This window comes from Aspergillus saccharolyticus, assembly GCF_003184585.1.
Source record: "Aspergillus saccharolyticus JOP 1030-1 unplaced genomic scaffold BP01scaffold_36, whole genome shotgun sequence".
Lineage (NCBI taxonomy): Eukaryota > Fungi > Ascomycota > Eurotiomycetes > Eurotiales > Aspergillaceae > Aspergillus > Aspergillus saccharolyticus.
In genome coordinates, this window is record NW_020290646.1 from 34,021 (window position 1) to 54,706 (window position 20,686).

The 20,686-nt window shown below is 52.1% G+C and overlaps 3 protein-coding genes across 3 annotated transcripts; 1 reads left to right on the forward strand and 2 right to left on the reverse strand.

The window, feature by feature from the left end:
• Positions 1-1,157: 1,157 nt before the first annotated feature.
• Positions 1,158-2,917, reverse strand: BP01DRAFT_303740 (tannase and feruloyl esterase; the record flags this gene model as incomplete). Its single annotated transcript, XM_025572132.1, has 3 exons — positions 1,158-1,476; positions 1,538-2,545; positions 2,601-2,917. The coding sequence occupies 3 exons, from the start codon at positions 2,915-2,917 to the stop codon at positions 1,158-1,160; spliced, it is 1,644 nt and encodes a 547-aa protein (XP_025428223.1).
• A 1,937-nt stretch (positions 2,918-4,854) lies between these two features.
• On the reverse strand, positions 4,855-13,602 carry BP01DRAFT_385561 (acetyl-CoA synthetase-like protein; the record flags this gene model as incomplete). Its single annotated transcript, XM_025577611.1, has 4 exons — positions 4,855-8,367; positions 8,445-8,992; positions 9,047-13,529; positions 13,594-13,602. 4 exons carry the CDS (start codon positions 13,600-13,602, stop codon positions 4,855-4,857), a joined length of 8,553 nt encoding a protein of 2,850 aa, XP_025428224.1.
• A 519-nt stretch (positions 13,603-14,121) lies between these two features.
• Positions 14,122-19,309, forward strand: BP01DRAFT_405205 (multidrug resistance-associated protein; the record flags this gene model as incomplete). The annotated part of the gene is made up of 13 exons (XM_025578729.1): positions 14,122-14,325; positions 14,379-15,137; positions 15,197-15,479; positions 15,533-15,766; positions 15,879-16,570; positions 16,636-16,798; positions 16,851-17,180; positions 17,245-17,368; positions 17,422-17,493; positions 17,543-17,658; positions 17,724-18,348; positions 18,400-18,900; positions 18,985-19,309. The coding sequence occupies 13 exons, from the start codon at positions 14,122-14,124 to the stop codon at positions 19,208-19,210; spliced, it is 4,329 nt and encodes a 1,442-aa protein (XP_025428225.1). The 3' UTR covers positions 19,211-19,309.
• Positions 19,310-20,686: the final 1,377 nt, after the last annotated feature.

Sequence of the window (20,686 nt, forward strand, 5' to 3'; positions counted from 1 at the left end):
GGGTGTCCCGGACTGGCAGATGTTGGTCGATTATCTGGGCCACGCAGACGGGGTCACGGGCGTCTTGGATAGTCTGGCGGATATGGTGAGCGATGTCGACAAGCTCGTCCGATGCTGATGAGGCGGAGGCAACGGGTGCAACTGGGACGTTGATCCAAGGGTTGGTCAGGGTGCCTGGGGCCGAAGCGAGATGCGATTGGATGTTGAGGATAAAGATAAGGCCGGTGTAGGGTCCCTTTGCCTTGGCGGTTGGTGAGAAGGCTGACTACGCGCAATTAGTGTCGAAACGTGAGCCCCTAGGCGGGGGGGAGGGGGCAATGGATTTGAGGGGTCTTTCTGGGTGGCTCAAGGCACCGTACCTGATACACGAACGCCATCAAGAGGTCATGTTCCGTGACTTGAACTCCCCGGCTGTGCGCCTGGGAGGAGTCTACTGCAGAGCCTGACTTTGGGATTGGATTATATCCCCCAAGGTTTACTCATTCAGCCTGCCTAATCCTTCCCAAAGCCTAAGTTGAATGAGTGTTCTCTAGCTCGTTGTCCTCAAATCAGCTGCGACACCTGCAAGTACTGTCAGGCTAGGTGCGACACCAACACTGCCTTAGATAAATTGTTCACCCTCATGATCTTGTTCGAAATGACCCGAGTATTCACGATATGACCAAATTTAATTACTGTAAGACTTTGGGATAGAAAATAAGAGAGCTTATAGGGGAGCTTGACGAGATATGCTAGGATGTGCTGTAGTCTCAATGCCATCGTCGTCGTTTGGTATATGCTGCACTGAGAAGAGGAACACTATAATTATGTTTTGAATTACGAACCCGCGTACTGATCCCAACAGATAAGATGTGCACGATTGGGGTGCTGATACTATGGAGGACGTGGAATGTAAACTCCCGCGGGTTTTGCATGACTTACTAGAATTGAGATCTATTGTGACAGGGCTATACCTCTACATGTGGGGTTGATGCTCTGGTTTCCTGATTGACGTTGATTGTACATTGCAGAGCTAATTATGATAAGATATAAAATATCAATACAACAATGAAGTTGCGCCTCTCACGCGATGGGATGGGGGTATTGTGATCTGACTGTAACTCCAATCATGCAGGCACCGTCCTATCCACCCTTTCCCCTAGTTGGCATCACCAGTCCTAGTACAAGAGCTTACAACTCCAGTTGGTAGGCTCATCGGGGTCACCTGTTCCGTTATACTGGGCCTGGTAGGGGTAATGACAAACGGGGCGCTGACGGAGGACCTCCGTCGCCGTCGTGTCATTCTTCCACTTGGTGGCAATGATACTGTCTGGGGCAGTACCATTCTCAACCCAGGCCATCATCGCCAGAATGATATCGTGCTTGGCGTCCCGGTATCCGGGGACACTGTAGGTGCCGGTGTTGATCATGGCGGCTTGGTCGGCACCGGCGATGTACCAGGGGGCATTCATGATACCTGGAGTTGAATAGCAGTGCCTGTAGTGAGAGTCAATGCTTCATTCCTTGGGACCCACGACGGAATGCGAAAAAAACTTACTCCATGCCCGGGATCAAGAACATGCGGTAGAAATCATCCATCTCCACACCCTGAGGCTTGAGCGCGCTGGAGGCCTGGTCGTAATAATAAATACTGGCATCGGGGGAGACGTAGGCGTCTGACAGCCCGTGGTAGTGCAGGAATTTGCCCCCACGGTTGTAGAAGGCGCTGATGTCGAACTTGTCGGCCGTTGCGTTACCTGGGTTCAGCTGGTCGGCCAACTGCACGGTGCTGAAGTCCAGATCTTGCCACACGAAGTCGGAGAGGCCCATCAGGTCGCGAGGATACCAGTACTGCTGGTCGATCGTGCTGTCTTCGCCCAGTCCAATGTTCCCATCTAGCCATGAGGACTCACTTCCCAGCCACATATGTCCATAGACGTAGGTCTGGTTGACATCGACCCAGTCATTGTGAATCTTGTACAAGGTGGCAAGCTGCTCGGCGGTCAGACACTCGTCCGCTGCGCTGGTCGCATTGCACATCAACACGTTAGGGTTGAAGTTGCAGCCCGCGGGGTCGGAGATGATGTTGTCGACCAGACCATCCTGGGGATCGCACTGCTTCAACACCTCGGCGGCAATGACATCGAACATGGCCTCTGGAATCGTGTGCGACGAGTTGGCCGGGGCTTGGTAGGTAGTCTGCTTCAAGTTGTATAATTGCTGGTGAGTGGTCCACCAGGCTGGGGCTCCGGCGAGAATGCCATCGTAGTCGTCGGGATATTCTTGCATGTTCTTCATGCTCTGTCGGCCACCGGTCGAGCATCCATAGAAGTAGCTGTACTGTGCAGACGAGCCATACCACTTCTCGATCAACAGCTTCCCCAAGACGGTGGCCCCGTGCCAGGCCCGGTAGCCCCAATCGATCACAGCCTCCGGACGGCCAATGGCCCAGGTTCCTTCGGTGTCGATCCCAACATGGCCGAGATTACTCGACAGAGTTGCAAATCCGTAGTGGGTGCCAGTGCCCATATCCACCCAGTTGATGCCGCCCCCAGCAGCAGCCGAGCTGGCCACAGGTCAGTAAATCCAGGTTTTTCCGGCGAGGATCGAGGATTACATACAGAAGACGACCATTCCAGTCATAAGGTAAGATCAGACCGACCAGATAGCTGGAGCTACCTTCGGAAGAGACGTTGATTTGCACGCCACACCCCTCGGGCAGGTTGGTGGGATATTCGGAGGAGGAGGTGTAGTTCATAGGATTGAAGCTTCCATTGGCAGGGATGTAGGATGCCCATTGCACATTGGCGATGGTGCCATTGGCATCGATATACTTCTGAAAAATGGCCGCCTTGCAGTTGGCCGAAGTCACCGGGTTGGCCGCCGTCGACGCTGCGCCGACTACGGCGGTCAAAACCGCCAGATTTGTAGACCACATTTGAAAAATCGGGAGACAATCCTACCAGATACCAAGATGAATGATTTCTGCAATGTCAAGACGGTGGCAATTGCGTCTCATGATATTTATAGTTGATGTAGAGCACATCGGGTATATACTGTGCAGTATAAACAGTTGTAACGAAGGATGACGCGGCCGCAGCGGAGACTAAACCCGAAGATACAGAGATCCAGATGATCTCCAGGAACGTCTCTGTCGATCCCATTGCGTTTTTGCGAGGAACCATCAATATCTGTCACATATGGGCCCAGCCACCCCAGCCCTACTGCGAATGACGAATGTGGCTCTCACAATGAAGCCACTTGTGGAGCCGAAGAAATCTAAGGTTGGAAGCTTGTCCCGGTCGTCCCGCTTGCACTCAGAGTTGAATCCGCGAAGGGCTCCTTCCGCCGAACCTCCGATACCGGAGCATCACTCGTATGATCTCCTATATTCATCGTGGATTCTCTCATATCTGATGAATGGAAGGGTTCCACCCGGTCTCTGAGATGGCATCATATACGATATTAGATTAGGTCAATGCTTGGTTCCGCCCTACAAGGAACAGTACAAGACACTATATCCCTACTCTGCCCCAACCTTTTCCAACTACTCTCATTGCCCAAGTTTATATGAAACAAGATAATAAACAAGAATGGTCAAATAGAAGAGTCCGGTATGAAACGCAGATTTTTTTCATCGGTCTCCCAATACTCTTCGATCCAGTCTCGGAGATCGGCGATGAAATAAATGTAATGGCCTCATGCCACCTGATTGCCTGGTTGCATGCCTCACCCGCAAGAGAATATATCTGAGACTCCGAGATTGACGTACATGATTCACCAAAGCTATATCACGGTGTAGATCTGGAAGCTGATTGTATTGTTTCAAGTTGGTACTTCCGAGTATCGGATCAAAAGCTCCAGTCCATGTTTTCCCAATCCCAGTCAGGCTCTGGTCGTAACACGTCGACTTTAAACCATAACCCTCCCATTCCGGATCCATACCCTTTCTAATGAAAGCTTTTGACAGTCCATGTTAGCCATATACTCAATTGATTCAAGTCTCAAGTCAGAAAGCTCACAAGCATAGTATACTGCCAAAGGGATCCACTGGGAAGTCACCTGCGGATTGCCAATCAATCACCCGGCTGGATTCCTTCACCGTCGTTTTGAATATATTGACTTTCCCTTGTCTGCCAACCTGGGAGCGGCTCAAAAAGGCCTGATCTGCCCAAGGTATCCTTCGGACCATCATACGAGAATATAGGAAGTTTTTCACTACGGTGCGAATTCGGGTGCTCCACTTGGCAACTCACGATATGCTTGTCCTATGTAGCAGGGTAATGGAGGCTTGTTGGAGGGATGTTGCATCAATTCGATCAATAATCTAAATGAATCCCTATAAAATTTGACACCCAGAGATTATCAATGGGACAGAAACTAACCTGGTAGATTTCTGCAGGACTGATTACATGGTGGGCTTCTCTTTACTTACACACAACGAAACCATGGGTCTTTACATAATTTCCCATTGAACTTCACATCATGCACCATGCAATCATACAAGAGAGACTGCTCACCAAAGTGCCTATACGAAATTCTGGGGAATAGTAGATGTACCTAATTTGTCGTCTAGCTGGAAACCATCTGACTGACAGGATCCCTGGTAAACTCCCATAAACGAGAAGAATCGTGCATATAAGATGCAAACCCCGTCCAGAAAGTCTTATGCTGACCCTCGAGTGCGGTCAAGTTGCGATAGAAACCTGATCTAATAGCATCGGAAGCAACATGCAAGAGAAACGGTGTATAGCGGGCTTATCCCACTATATGTGGGTCTGACGCATAAGGATCCCCGATATTGTCACGCAGGGCATTAGCTGCCTGTAGAATATCGCTCTTTTCATAGTGCCCCATCGGAAAAGTATCTCTGCCTCACTTTGCCAGTCCAGCAGTAAGGTTCTCTACAGCCTCCCCCGGCGCACTCAAGAACCGCGCGATAGTGACGCCCAATACCCGACTCAGTCTATCGAGAGAGGCTTGCGTCGCGACATCACTCTTCGCCCAAAGGTCCAACAAGATGCTGCCGGCGCAGTCCTCCACCGAATCCACCGCAACAAAGGGATATCTGTACACAACGTCCGGGGCCTCCTCGACAACACGACAAGTCAGATCTCCAGAGCTGAACTCCATCTTATCCGGCCTGCTCTTGTGGTGCAGCAAGGACCCGAAGTAGATGTCGCAGGGCCAAGAAGTGCACTTTTCCACAATCTGACGCAGACCGAGCAACTCATACCGCATAGACTGAATCTGCTGGACCTGGATTTGATGGAACAGATCCATCGCGCACCCGCGTGGATCAATGCGCACACGGACAGGAACTTCCACGAGACAATGCCCAACCACCTGATCCAATCCGGGAACGCCCGTGCTGCGACCGCTGGATATCTGACCAAAGGTGACATCCTCCGTTAACTGCAATCTCCAGAGAACTGATGCCCATGACGCTTTGATCACAGTGGCCATTGTGATGCCAGCTGGGGGTGTCGGGACACCGATGGTCCGAGTTGAGTGTAGAACTCGCGCTGTGGTAGTAGCAGTGGGCAGTGCGTGGTCTGCACAAAGACTCTTCTCCTGGTCTGGAGGCCGGTACACAGGGTTCATTCTTGCGCCGTCCAGTAGCTGCGTCCAGAATTGAAGAGCATCCTGGTTGTGGATAACCTGCTGCGTGGCATAGCGTGAGTATGCGCTGAACTCGGGAATCTTCTCAATCTCTCGGCCTTGGTAGATGTCAAGTAGATCTTGTATGAGCTTTGGAAAGCAGATCCCATCATACTGAGCATGGTTGAGTCGAAGCGCCAGGGCATGGGATGTGCCGATGCCCCGCACCAGCTTTAGGGCAAGATAAGGGGTACCAAGGGGAGGCCTCGCCAACACGTCCTGATAGCACCATGACAGAGCAACCGATACAGGGTCTTTCGCGGAATCCGGCAATGTATCGCCCGGAAGCAGCGTGACAGGTGGGGTTTGCAACACCACTTGGAGAATCTGGCCTCCCCACTGGACAAAGACAGTGCGCAGAATGGGATGAACTTGCATCCACGAGGTACAGGCTTCGGCTAGCTTGACTGCATCAATCTGTTCCGGAAGCTCCAAAACGAAATATGGCATGGGACCACAGGCTTCATTTGACTGGCATTCAGTTGCAGGGGTGACGTCGGCCACCTCGTATTCCTGGTTGTTTATCCACATACGTCGCAGGTGAAGCGGCTCAGCTGCGGCTGTCTGCGTCACGGTCTGTGAATCTCCAGCCTCCAGTGCACGAGCTTTCGATGAAGGTGAACTGGACAAGGTGGTAACAGCAGACAGAGAGCCCAGCGTAGGGTTTTGGAAGACCTCAGCGACATGCAGAGAGAGCCCCTCGGCCCGTGCTTGAGCCACCAGCTCCATTGCCTTGATTGAATCGCCACCTAGATGGAAAAAATCATCATTCAGCCCGATTTTCTCCCTGTCAACTTTGAGAACGAGCCCATAAAGCTTCTGAAGCTGTTGCTCGCGTCTGGTCCTTGGAAGTTGTGAGGACGCGGTCCCTGCCCTCAAGTACGCAGTCAGATCTTCCTGGGTTAGGGTTTCCGCCTGCCTTCGCAGCCCTTGACGATCATACTTTCCCGACTTCGTTAGCGGTACTCGCTGCAAAGGCAGGAAATATGCCGGGATCATATACCGGGGAATCCGTGAGCGCAGTTTGGTCACGGCAGCTGTGACTGCGTCACGAAACGTGGGCGTGGGCTCAGCGAAAGCCGCCTCCCCTCTGGTGCTACACCCCATGTCATCTTGGAAGCTGACGAAGGCTACCAAAGAGGCATGTCTATCGCCATCATTGCCACCTAGCAACACGATGTCAACGATCACAAGCTCTGCGTCATCAAACGCACGCAAGGTTTGCTCTTCGACCTCACCCGGTTCAATCCGTTGCCCGCGCAACTTGATCTGGTTGTCTTTCCTGCCACAATATCGGACTGAGCCATTGGACTGGTATTGAACCAAGTCGCCTGTTCTGTACAGTCTACTTGGAGCCGCGGCGCTCGTCCGGTACCGAGAAAGCCATGGGGGACTTTGTACAAAGGACATTGACGTCCTCCGCGGATCATTCAGGTAGCCCTGACCCAGAATCGGCCCTTCAACCAGGAGCTCCCCCACCGCTCCAATAGGCTGCAGTTTCGTATAGTCGTGAGGATCGGTAATCCACAATGCGGCGGTCGGTGCATGCCCAATGTTGCGCGAGTCGACACACATATCCCGCATCATCCTGGACGAGGTCACCATTACAGAGCACTCAGCCGGTCCATACGCAACGTATAGCGACAGCTGTGGTTTGGCGCTCATCCAAGTCATCATGTCCCGGCGGGACATTGGCTCTCCCCCGATGACTAGGGTCTTGAGCGTGCGTAACCGTACATCACTGGGGTCGAGGGTGCGGACCACAGAAGGTGTCAATGCCATCCAGTTGACTTGGTACCGCTCAATGCTGGGCATCAAGGCGTTGGCTACCTCTTCCGACGAAGGCACGCAGATGCATGCACCTGCTATTAACGTCGTGAGGTGGTCGGCGATGCTGACATCGAATGCGTACGACGCGAATTGCAGCACGCGGCTCTGTGTGTCTAAGGAAAGTGTTTCTTTTTGCGCGCGCGCGCTGGTGCAGAAGGCGGAATGTTCGATGATGACACCTTTGGGCTCACCGGTGGATCCAGACGTGAATACCACGTATGCGGCGGTCTTGGGGGTAGGTCGCATGGAGTTGAGCAAATGGGTACAAGGCCAGGTTTGGACCTCCCTGTCGCCGACAATGATCACTGTCTCGCATAGCTGCGTGGCTAGGGCGCAATCTGCTGACGAGGACACGAGCACCGCAGCGTTAACCTTGTGACAGATCATCTGGAGCCTAGCGAATGGGTATGATGGATCGAGCAGGACAAATGTCGCACCGGCACGCAAGATAGCCACCATGGCCACTGCCGTCCATTTGGACTTTTGAGTGAGAATAGGAATTATGGTCTCTTTGATGGGACAGCTGTGGGCAACAAGCGCGTTGGCGAGGCGCGAAGAAAAATCGTCCAGCGCAGCATAGGAAAGCAGGCCATCCCATGCGTCAATGGCTGGGGCTAAGGGGCTATCTCTGCAATGCTTCGCAATTACCTCGTGGATACAGCACTCCTCCGCCCGTGGAAGAACTCCATTCCAATGTTCCAGTTGTGCTATCTCGTTATCGGTCAGAATTTCGGTGTTTTTGATCGCAAGACCAGGGCTTCTTGCCACCGTTTGAAGAACCTTCTCAAATGTCGCGGCGAGTGAACTGGCCTGCGAGTCAGAGATAAAGGAGGAATAGTACGAGAGTTTAACCCGGAGCTGATCCGCATCTCCTATCACATTGATGGATATATCGAACTGATGGATTTGTCATGGTCAGTAAGTGAGTGACGCTGGAGAGGAGCTGAGAGAATGGACAATCTACAGGAACTTACATCGGTTGGATCTTCCTCCCCCACCACAGCCCATGTGAGGTTTGATGCTCTTCCTTGTGTTTTCTCATGGGGCTGAAAGGATATCCCAGTATTGAACAATTCATGTCTCTCGACCTGGAGAGAGCTGCAAAGATCCGCCAACGAGGTATGCTGGTAGCGCAAGGCTTGCAGTGTGCTCGCTCTGGTTTCTTGAAGAACATCTTTGATCTCCCTGGAAGAAGCTAGGTCCATTCGACAGAGTAGCATGTTGATATATGGGCCGACAGCTGCTTCGAAGCCCTCAATCAACTCAGTTCGACTGGAGACCAAAAACCCGAATTGAACCACTTCGGATCCGGTATACGCTCGCAAGACCAAGCCCCAGGCGACTTGCACAAGGTTGAAGAGAGTGACTTGATATTGTTCACATAACGACTGCATCGCGGGGTCTGCCAACACAAATTCGACGGTGTTTGCATTGCTCGTGCTTCTGATGCCGTCGCCGTCTCCTCTGCCTGGGAAGAGACAAGGACTGCTACCATCAATATATCCGGCCCAAAAGTCCGCCACTGATCGAGTATTTGCTGCGATGACATGCTGAACGTATCTTCGCATGGTTTAACTGCTGCTGCGGTTGTGGAGAAGCCCGCCCGTGTATGCAGTCGTCAGCTGGTCAGGAAGAAGCAACATGGAATGCCCATCTACCAACGCGTGGCTGATAGCCAGGTGGCAGACAAGTGTGTGAGTTCCAGTGGGCACCACAAGGAGTTGCCAGGGCATGGATGTAGTTAGAGGTTGTCGGTGCTGGTTGATCATCATCTCTGCACTGTTCGCCGTGCATCGGCCGGTTTCAGGCAAGACAGATACTGCACCAGCCATGTTTCGCAGCACAACTTGCACCCATTGCTTCCCTCGCGTGTCTTCTGCAAATACAGTACGAAGCACCGGCGTTGTCTGTACAACTTCCAGCCATGCTTGTTCAAAACGACTGATGTCAATGGTCTGCTGGTGTCGGAATTCCCATGTTGCTGTCGTAACATACGCTGTCGGATTCTTCGCTTGGCTTAGCAGTATATCCTTCTGCAAGCCCAGGCAGGGGTATATGTCCTCGATCATAGTGATGTCCTCCAGATTCAAGCTCGTGATCAGATCTTCCAGCTCTTGGTATCCTGTCTCCAGCAGCGAGAAGTCGCTTAATGTGAATCGGACTGGCGTGGAAATCAGCATCCGGCTGACTTCGAGCAAGGAACTTTCAATTGCTGCAGTCCACTTTTCTATTGGGCTCCGCGGCATTTGATTGTTGTAGAGAATTTCAATGTTCAGTCGCTTTTGATCGACAAAGCCAGTGACCTCAAAAAGCTCAGTTCTCGGCGCGTCGCCTCGCACGTCCTGCCACCGATAACTGATCTCGTTGACATGGCGCAACACGGCCGTCTCACTCTCCAGTTCCTGGTAAGATCCATGGTAGTTGAAAAGAATTTCCATTGGCAGCTCTTGAGTAAACTGGCCTGCACGCGAGGAAAAGAACGACCAACCCTTTCTCGGCATCTGTCTCCGCGCGTCTTTGACTCTTTCCAAGACCTCAATGAAGGAATGGTCCCGCTGAGCTGATGCAGCTGTCGGCCAAAAGGTCGTGAACCAACCTACTGTCTGAGAAATATTGATGGGCGGTCCGGTGTTATCCCACGGCTCTCTGCCATGTCCTTCGCTGTAGATCAGAGGTGGTGCCCGGTCCGAGAAGACTTGCATGAACGAGAACAGCAGCGCCGATTGAATGATCTCGACTGGCCTGGTACGGAGAGCCTCATTCGCCTTGCCCAGGAGTAATCTCGTCGTCGCCACATCTACTGAGAGTTCAACTCTGGCAGTGTCGGCATAATTGTTGGAGCAGTTGGCGAGACCCCAGTACTCCATCAGATTGCACGATCCGGGGTTGTTTGCCACTGGCTCAACTTCTTTCAGGTTTTCCCGAATGTACTGGTCTTGCAGCGTGCACCATCTGTCAAACGGCATGCTAGGTATTGGCGAGGGCGATTTGCCAGTCAGGTAGTTCTCCACGTCGGCAAAGATCATTCGCCATGAAACAAGGTCGACCACGAGATGGTGGGCTACCAGGAAGAGATACTGGGTATGATGACCAACATCGAACAGAATGGCGCTGAACAGAGGCCCGTGGCAGATATCAAGGGATTTCTGACTACGACCAATATGCTGCGATGCTTCGTCCAACTGGTCCAGATGGATGTGGGAAAAATGGTATGAGCCTTGGACGTCTTGGGTGACAAGCTGAGCCCAACGACCGCCACCATCGCGGTAGAATCTCGCCCGCAGCATCGGATGTCGTTCCACAAGGGACTGTATAGCGGTGGCCACATCTTCCACGCGGACTGGCTTCTGAATCTGTAAGAGAAAGCTCTGGTTGTAGTGGTTGTGTCCCGCTGGAAGTATATCAAAGAACAATTGCTGGATCGGGGCGAGGGGAAATGACACCCCTACCTGCACCAAAGTGTCCTGTTGAGGAGCCTCAATCTCCGTGGCTGAGAAGGCAAGCTCGCGCAGAGATGTTGCGTGTAGAATATCCTGCACAGTTACTTGAATCTGTTGGCGATTGCATCGGGCGACAAGGACCATGGCTGTGATTGAGTCTCCCCCGAGGGAAATGAAGCTCTCGTCCAGAGGCACTCTCCCCACAGGCGTATTGAGCAACTCCGAGCAGATTGTCTGCAGCTTGTTTGCTATTCTGCTCTTTGGCAGTGTCGCGGTTGCCTTTCCACTTTCCTCCCTGCAACGATATTTGTGTAGACCATCTGGCCCGAGATTGGCAGCCATCGCTCTTAAGAGCTTCCTATCCACCTTCCCCGAGCTGGAGAGAGGGATGAAGTTCACTTCGAAGAAGACAGAAGGGACCAGGTAAGCGGGGAGGCGTTTCCTCAGGGTCTCTACTGCTTTCTTGATGTCCCGTTGGAAGCACGCCGACGGCGGCAGTATGGCACAGTCCCCTTGTTCAGGACGGATTCCCCCGTCCAACGTTCCGCATTGACATTGGATGAAGATCACCAGGATGGCCTGTGAGCTGTCATCTTTCCGTAGATGGACGACCTCAGCAACCGCACTCTGGATATTCGCGAGAGCCTCGCTCACATGATGCTCCACCTCCCCCAGTTCAATGCGCTGTCCACGGAGTTTGACCTGTGTGTCTTTACGGCCAACGTATCTGAATGAGCCATCGGAGAGCTGCTGCACAAGATCTCCCGTCTTGTACGCGCGCACCATCGGCCCGTGGCGCAGCTCTCGCAACCAGGGTAAACTGTCCGTGAACCCTTCCCCATGCGCCAGGTACCCCCGCCCAACAATAGGGCCTTCTATCACGAGTTCCCCAATAGCTCCGAGGGGCACCAGCTCACTCTCGTCGTCAGGATATACCACCCAGCCCACTCCGCCCGTCACGAAGCCTATATTCTGTGAATCCGATGCTTGCCGCATCACTCGCGATGACGCGGTGACAGAGCACTCGGAAGGGCCATACGAATTGACCAGTCTCAATAGGTCCGCCCATCTCTCAACATCACTCTTCATCATGGCTTCGCCCCCTAGATTGAGGGTCGTGACCCCTGCAAGGTCTGCCGACGACAGGATCCGGGAGACCGAAGGGGTCAGATCAATCCAGTTTGCCCCGAGGTCTCTGATGGATTGCGCGAGAGAATTCTGGGACTGCGTAGCGGAGGGTATACACAAACATGCGCCGTGCATGAGGGGAACAAGGTGGTCTGATATGCTGACGTCGAAGGAGTATGTTGAAAATTGAAACACTCGACTCGACTGGTCAATCTTGGTGATGGCGGCGAAGTTTTTGGCGCTGGTACAGAAGGAGAAGTGCTGAATGACGACTCCCTTGGGTTGACCTGTCGAGCCAGAGGTGAACACAGCATAGAGTGCTTGATGAGGGTGGCAGCTGGGGAGCCTGGTCGTTGCTTTCCCACCGTCGAACCAGGTGTTGATCTGAGCATTCGACAAGAATACCGCATCCAATTCGAGTGCAGCAGCGATATGAGAGAGTCCAGGCGAGGTGAGGACAATTGTCGCACCGACATCGTGACACTGCGAAAGCAGGCGAGAAGTAGGCACCCGCGGATCGAGAAGCAAGAAGGCCGAACCGGCACGAAGAATACCCAGAATGGCCACTGGTGTCCACAGAGACTTTTCAAGCAGGACAGGAATGAATCTCTCAGGGCCAGCGCCGCGTGCCACCAGGTGCGAGGCAACTCGTTGAGACAGATCGTCCAGGTCCTTGTACGTGAGACGACCATCCCAAGCACACACGGCGGAGTGATCCGGAGTGCTAACACAGTGTGATAGAATCATCTCGTGGACGCAAGTATTGACTGGTGCTGGAGTCGTAGCGTTCCACGTCTGGAGAAGCTGCAATCCCTCGGGGCTGATGATCTTCAACTTCTTCACAGAAGAACAGCCCTCGAGAATCTGTTGCGTGGTCCACGCCAGCTGGTATAGCATCATGCGCATCATTTCGGACTCGAATTGGCCTTCATCGATATGGGCGCGGACAGTAATCGCTGATGGCGTGGGATGGCATGTCAACTGGATCTGAAATCCAGCTGGTGCGTTTCTTATTGCTTCACCAACTTCACCAATGCTGAGCAGAGACCTCCACTGACCTACAGGTATAGCCCCGGGGTCATCCGGTAAGATCAGCCCGAGTCGCATAGAGCAGCTGCTCTGCACATTGTTGAGCAATTCTACCACGCTTTTGTCCTCCTCAACATGAACGGCGAGCTGATGACACCCCTCAATGCCTTGCTTTGACCCCCCTGCGGCGTTTCCTTCGCTTTCTGCAAGATTGGTGGTGTAAGATACTTCAGACAAATTCTGGTAGGCAGCCAGAACGACAGCCCACGCAAGCCTCAGTACAGTCGGCACATTCGATCGCGTGTGAGTCGAGGGTATGGAAAAGGCATGCTCAATGCTCTCTGCTGTTGACTGAGTATAGATTTGAGGGGGACTTGTACTTTCGCCTTCACGATTTGATGGTCCGATGCGCTTGATGCCTTCTGCTGACGCAGGAATATCGGGTACAATTGTCTGTTGCTCCTAAGTAGAATTCATGTGTTAGCATCTCATCACCACTACTGTCCTCGTCACGAATCATTGCCACCTTCGCCATTGAAAAGAGTCACCGATGCCTGGTTTGGGGGTAAAGCCAGCCTGCGGATGATTGTATTGCGAGCTCACTTGTTGTCCGTGGACATGTTGTGTGGTATACCACCTTTCCAGCAAGATGGATTTGCATTTATCTATTCACTCAGTCTGACCACTATACCAAACCATTAAAATCAGGCGTAATGGCTTAACTACACATGATGAGATGCACTAGATCTCCGCTTGCACTGAGAGCCAGACAATAATCACTATAACCCCTTGCATGACCAAAGTCCGTCTCACGGCGGATTCCAGCATACATGTCATAATATCCTGTCACAATCTCCACCCACACGATCAGCAAATGCAAGGCATAAGATATCCGATTGGGTCTTGCTCTGATCAACGCAAGGGATTTATTCGATGATGATCTAATCCCTCTCAGCCGGATGTTTCGTCTGGCCATTATCTACTGCTGGGTCTGTCGCAATTATCAGAGTCTATTCACAGCACTGGTCTCGAATCCCCTGGCACGATTGAAGACATGTCCTGCTTGTCTTCAGACAACTCATTCGGGCCTCAGGTCTGCCCCCAGCACCGCTTCTTCGACTTCACTCTGCTTTTTCAGGATGCCTTTTTTGCCACGCTTCCGTCAGCGATCCTGATTCTTCTCATTCTTCCACAGCTGTTGAGCATCTACAAAGAAAAGGCTGATTATGGTCCCCGCAGTCTGATAGTGGCGAAATGTGTAATGCACGATTAAGTCTTTTGCCCGTATATCCAGAGGTTGACTTCAGCTAGACCAATATCGCATTATTACTCATCGCCCACGTTCTGTTTGTGGTGTTTCGCTCCCGGCTCCAGAGTTTGCACACCGACATATCGACTGCATCCGGGATACTTTGTATCGTCTCGACGACTGCAGTCGGTCTCCTGTCACGGTATGAGAGACGTCCCGATGCGCCGTCGGACATCCTCGTCCTGTACTTCTCGCTGTCGACATTGCTTGCAGTTCCGAGATTACGGTCTCTTTGGATGATTCCAGGCGCAATACTACCGGCAGTTCTCTGGGCTGCAGTTGTTGTCTTAACCCTGATAGCTGCCATCCTGGAATCGATGCGACCACAACCCTCCGGCCAACCGAAGGAGCGAGAAAGGACGCCAGACGAAGAATCTAGCTTCTGGGGCCGCGCCCTGTTTCTCTGGACATTGCCACTTCTGCGGCGGGGAAAGTTGAGCCTGGAACAGAGGCATCTCTTTCATCTCGATGCATATCTGGCGGCTGCTGGGGTTGGGGAAAGTCTTGAAAAGCGCTGGACACAACACTTGACTTGTAAGGCAAGAGATGAACTCTACCTGGTACGATCAGTCCTACAATCCTACCGTCAAGCATTCTTGGTCCCCGTCATCCCAAGATTATTGGTGACTGCATTCCGATTCTGCCTGCCGTTCCTGATATCGACCTCTATCAGCTACTTCGAATCATCCCCCAATGAAACATTCACCCCCTACGGCTATGCGTTGGTCGGAGCATTTGTCTTGGTCTTTGTTGGCATTGCGGTATGTCATAGCCACATGAGTGGACTTCTACTGGCAGCAGCAGCACTAACGAGGCCTAGATAAGCACGTCCGTCTATGGTCGACACCTATCGCGCTTCCTCGTCACCATGCGCGGTGGGTTAATCTACCTCATATACAAGCAGACCATGTTGGCGGAACCGTCACAGGTCCCAGACGATAGGGCATGTATCACGTTGATTGGAACCGACGTTGAACGAATCATCTCCGAGTGGCAAGAAATCCACGAGCTTTGGGCTAGTCCATTGGAAATTGGCATCGCCATATATCTTCTCCAACGACAGCTGGGGGTCTTGTGCATCGTGCCCGTGATTGTTTGTGTAGGTAGGTTACGGATCAATTCTCCCATCCCGAAGACCTCGTCCTCATGAGTCCAGTGACATTTTTGTTGGTGCTTCCTATATCTGTACGGTCTGAGGAGGCACAGAAAACATGGATCGAAGAGGCGTCGAAGCGGATTAACGCGACCATCAATTTCCTACACCACACCAAGGCAGTCAAGATCCTAGGCCTTGGTCCGGAAACGACTCGTTATGTCTTGGGACTGCGAAAGGTCGAGCTCGCATCATCGCGAGCGTTTCGAAAGCTCATTGTCGCCCAGATTATTCTCTGTATGTTACTGCTCCTTCTACTACTTTACCCTACTGTACCCTACTATACCTTCCTACACTCTGATGCACTCCTCGCCAAAGACATGTTGCCATCTGACTTGGTATAAATTAGCCAACGTACCTCTCGACTTCACTCCGTTCATTACCTTGACCATCTTTGCGGTCACCACCATTATCAAGGGGTCGGAACCTCTTCTGGCGCAGCGAGCATTTACCTCCCTTTCCATCATCTCACTGCTTACCAGTCCGATGCTACACTTTCTCCAGGCTGTGCCTTCTTTGGTCGAAACTTTCGGTTGCTTTGAACGGATTGATAGCCATTGCAAACGGGCACACCACGACCGCGACAGATCGTTCCATGAGTCTCACCAGCGCTTTCTGGAGGGCTCCTCGATCGTTTTCGACAAGGCGACCTTCTCTTGGTCGTCGTCCGATACTGGCTTCGTCCTACAGGAAATTGACCTCGCACTTCCGGCGACAGGGTACACGGCCATCACTGGACCAACTGGGTCAGGAAAGTCTTGCCTGCTCCAAAGCATCTTAGGACAAACCTGTCTATTATCTGGTGGGCGTTCTGCGCCTCCCCAGGACATTGCCTATTGCCCTCAGGAGCCCTGGATCTTCAATGACACGGTTCGGATGAACATTGTTGTGGATCACACGTCCGGAGTTCGCGAGGATTGGTACCGTTACTCCATCTGGGCGAGCTCGCTCGAGCGTGATCTCTGTCAGCTCCTTGCTGGGGATGGGACACTCACAGGCAGCAATGGAGTTCATCTGAGTGGAGGACAGAAGATGAAGATTGTATTACCCCAGCATGATCCCAGATCCTCATACCCTCGTTCCTAACACCACTTCTTTCTCTATAGTCTCTTGCTCGAGCCATTTATTCACAACAACCCATAATCGTGATAGATGACATTTTTCGCGCCCTCGACAGCCAAAGCATCCACGACATTTGGACTCGATGTTTTGCAGCGGGAGGTTACTTTTCTAACCCCGGAATCCATGTTATCGTAGTCACGGATCATAGTTGGTTTCCTCGGCCTCGTGTCTATGTTTCCGGGATATACTGACAAACAAGGCGACATCCAATGCCGTGCGGACAGGATTCTTATGCTCGAAAAGGGTCATATCACCAAGGTGGTAGTCCGTCCCCATACAACGCCTATTTCGACGGATGAAACTCCTTCGAATCAAGACTGCCCGTTATCTGCGCAGGAATTGAACCTGGTCGACGACTCCAACAATCAGGTTGACAAGAACGCACTTGGGGATGCTGATAATTTCCATAAAAGCAATAGCAAGGGCAGGCTTACCATCTACCAGTACTATGCTCGTGCAGCCGGGTATAGTCTGTTCGCCACATTCATTCTAGGCGACGCCATCGGTGCTTTTACAACTAATTTTGCGAGTGGGTATCACCGACACTCCTCACCCTATGGCATGTCATGTTCATATGCTCATATCCCAATCAGCAGTTTGGCTGGAACGTTGGACAGGAGGTAATAATACTTCTTCCGGCAAAGGTATTGGTCAGTTCCTTGGGGTCTATGGTCTTCTGGCTTGCGTCACCATCCTCAGCCTTCTTGCGAGCTCATGGTCTGCTCCCTTTCCAGTGATTCTGGAACGTCCTTTTGCTAAAATCAAGGAAGGCTATTGATGGTCAATATTGTCCAAGCCGTGGCGTTTGCATTACACTGGGACCTGTTGAAATCAGTCTCGAAGTAAGTGGACTGATAGCAAGGATGCACAATAGCTCTGACCTTGCTACAGTGCGCCACTTTGGCGCTTTCAGGGAATGGATACTGGGGACATTGTCAATAGGTTCAGCCAGGATATGGAGCTCATCGATGAGGAACTCCCCGTCCATCTGATCAACTTCTCTGCAGGTTCGACAGCTTCACTCCATGCCACTCCAGCCTCTTTCTACGTCTAACCAGACCTACCAACACAGGTGCTACCGACTGTGTGGTCAAGTTAGTGATCATCTGCGTCATCGGCCGGTACTTCGCTATCTCAATTCCACTGCTTCTCATCACGCTCTATCTTCTTCAATCTTTCTACCTCCCTGCATCGCGCCAGCTGCGTCACCTTGTCATCCAAGCCAAAGCTCCCATCATTACCCACATTCTCGAGGCAATGACCGGGATAGCTTCCATCAAAGCATATAACTGGCAGCAGCGTTGGCAAACAACCTTCGAGGCCCTGCTCGACCAATCCCAGCAGCCCATATACATGCAGTTTTGTATCCAGCAATGGCTGACTCTGGTGCTGGACCTCACTGTCGCCGTGATTGCGGCTGTTTTTGTGGCGGTTTGTGTTCCACTGCAGGGTACTATTGCACCAGGGCTCATTGGCGTCGCACTCAATCTCATCATCACGTTCAGCCAAAGCCTTAATGAGGTAGTGAAGTCGTGGACGCAGCTTGAGACGGCAGTAGGGGCCGTCTCACGGGTCTACGATTTCAGTCACGAGGAGGCTCCGGGAATGGAGGAGGATGCAACCAACCTTGACAGTCTCCCTGGAGACTGGCCAAGTGCGGGAGAGATACAGTTTCGCGATGCTTGTGTTGCCTATCGGTATGTGTCTGTCCCGCCACACAATGCGCAGTGCTGAACATGTCGGGGTAGTCCCACCGATGCGCCAATCCTCAGCAGTCTAACACTCACCATCCCGGCGGGTTCAAAAGTCGCGATATGCGGCCGCTCTGGAAGCGGAAAGACCTCGCTCATACTGTCTATTCTGTCTCTGGTGCCCGTCACGCAGGGGTCGATCTGCATTGATGGAATGGACCTCAGCACAGCACCCGGAATCGCTGTCCGACGCCGTCTCACGGTCATTCCGCAGGAGCCATTCTTCCTCCCTGGAAGTGTGCGCGATGCGGTCGATCCATGGAGGGCGTGCATTGAGGATACCAAGATTGAGCGAGCTCTTCGCCGAACCGGTCTATGGGAGAAGGTTTATGGTAGCTTTTCTTCTGCTTGCCCCCCAGGAGGTGCAGATGATGACAGATGGATTGATCAACCATTTTCGGTCTCGGAGTGGTCCGTTGGCGAGAAGCAATTGTTGGCAATAGCAAGAGCCCTTGCTGTCGAGAGCAAGGTTGTCATTCTTGATGAGGCTTCGAACAGGTACCTTTGCACTTCCACCTCGTTTGCGTTATGTCCCTCAATTGGTGGGTTACTGACCATGGCAATGTCCGGTTTGACGCATAGTTTGGATCGCACGACCAAGGAGCTGATGCAGGGCATCGTCGAGACGGAATTAGCTCACTCCACCGTTCTGTCCGTCATGCATCATTTTGAGCATATTGAGCGCTTCGACCAAGTGATTATATTGAAGGATGGAAAGATTTGCGAGACTGGTCCGCCGCAGGAGCTTCTGCAGGCTTGCTCCGAGTTCCGTAAATTGTATGATGCAGCGGAAAACAACAGAGTGTGACATTTTCCTCGTCAGGGGATGGGGGGTTAGAACGCAATACAATGATATACTTGTGTCGGGATCTCGTGTTTCGGTATTTTCTTTGATATTCGTTCTGACCGCACCACTGCTCTATTAGAGCTTGTTCTCATAGATTGATTTATCAATGGCCCAAGCTACTCCAACTATTCTAAGCCGGCCCTACTCAGCCGCCTCAGAGTCCAGGTTGTGCCAACGCGAAGCCTACATATGGTCCCGCGTCCTTGCACGATCGTTTGAGCAGCGTGCAGAACCAGGTCTGGATCTGGCTCTCACTAACTGTCCCCAGTCGTTGAAGTTGGAAAACGTTATGGTTGCTAGCACCGTTGCTGAACGATCCCGGGATACGACTCCTCCAGCGATTCCATCTCCCTTGCCTTTTCCATAACAGCAGAGTCTATCCCTGTCGTGCGCATTATCTATAGCCCACAGCTGGTGTTTAGAAGATGCATCTAATTCAATCCCTCCATTCTCGTCGCCCGTACTTTATATCCGATTTGGTCTTAGGGCAAGCAGTAGTAGGCAGACTGCCATCAATCATCGGATAAGCCGGTTTGAAGGCTCGAATAGGCACAAGTCGATGTCGACGCCGCATTTAAGGGGGCCATAATCAGAGCACGCGCAAATACATTGCCTCTGGCGCCTGGGTTGCGAAGAGATGGCTCTATCATGATTCTGGCGCCTCCAAGACCGGCGGAGTATTTATGATCAGCTTGTGCATATTTGCTTAGTCCCTATGTCTGATTGCCCCAATGCTCGCAGCTGACAGTAGCCAATCACGACTGAGTGGAGGGCATTTATGCAATATATAAATTCGCACTGTGCATCTGTTCAGTCAGGTATCACATCCGCAACCCCAGCGACGACAAATCATCTACGACCCGTGGCCTCGACCGCTCCAAGACCCCGTGCGGAGTGCGCGGAACGGTCTGTCAGGAAACTCGCGCAAACCCCAGCTTTGCGCGGTCGCATGCAAGCCCTGACGGGGGGGAGAGCAGTCCGATCGACCGGTGTGTATATCAGCAAAAAAAACACAAAAACATACAACAGAAGGGATTCGCTGGTGGTCACCCACCCAACTACTAACCTCCCGGCGTGTGGCTTGAGTACGGCTGAGCGGACGGGAAGCCCTATTTTCCACACCCTGTGGTCGTATGTACTGGTTGTTTTGTAAGTTAAGTATATACAGATGAGAACAATGAATCGAGGGACAAGACTTAAAAGTGTCTGATGAACCCGGGCTTATGCTGTCAAGATCATGCTTAGTTCGGGGGGATACCCCCCTATTAAAGTGTATATTGTAAGTATTGGTATGGGATGAGACACAGAGAAAGGCCAAGCAAGACACAGCACAGAGGTATGAAAGCGATGACCCATCAGGGGTACACAGCCAGGCTGCAAGAGATGCGGGGAGCTTCAAAGCAAAAGGGAATCTTGAGTAAAAATGAGACGAAGAAA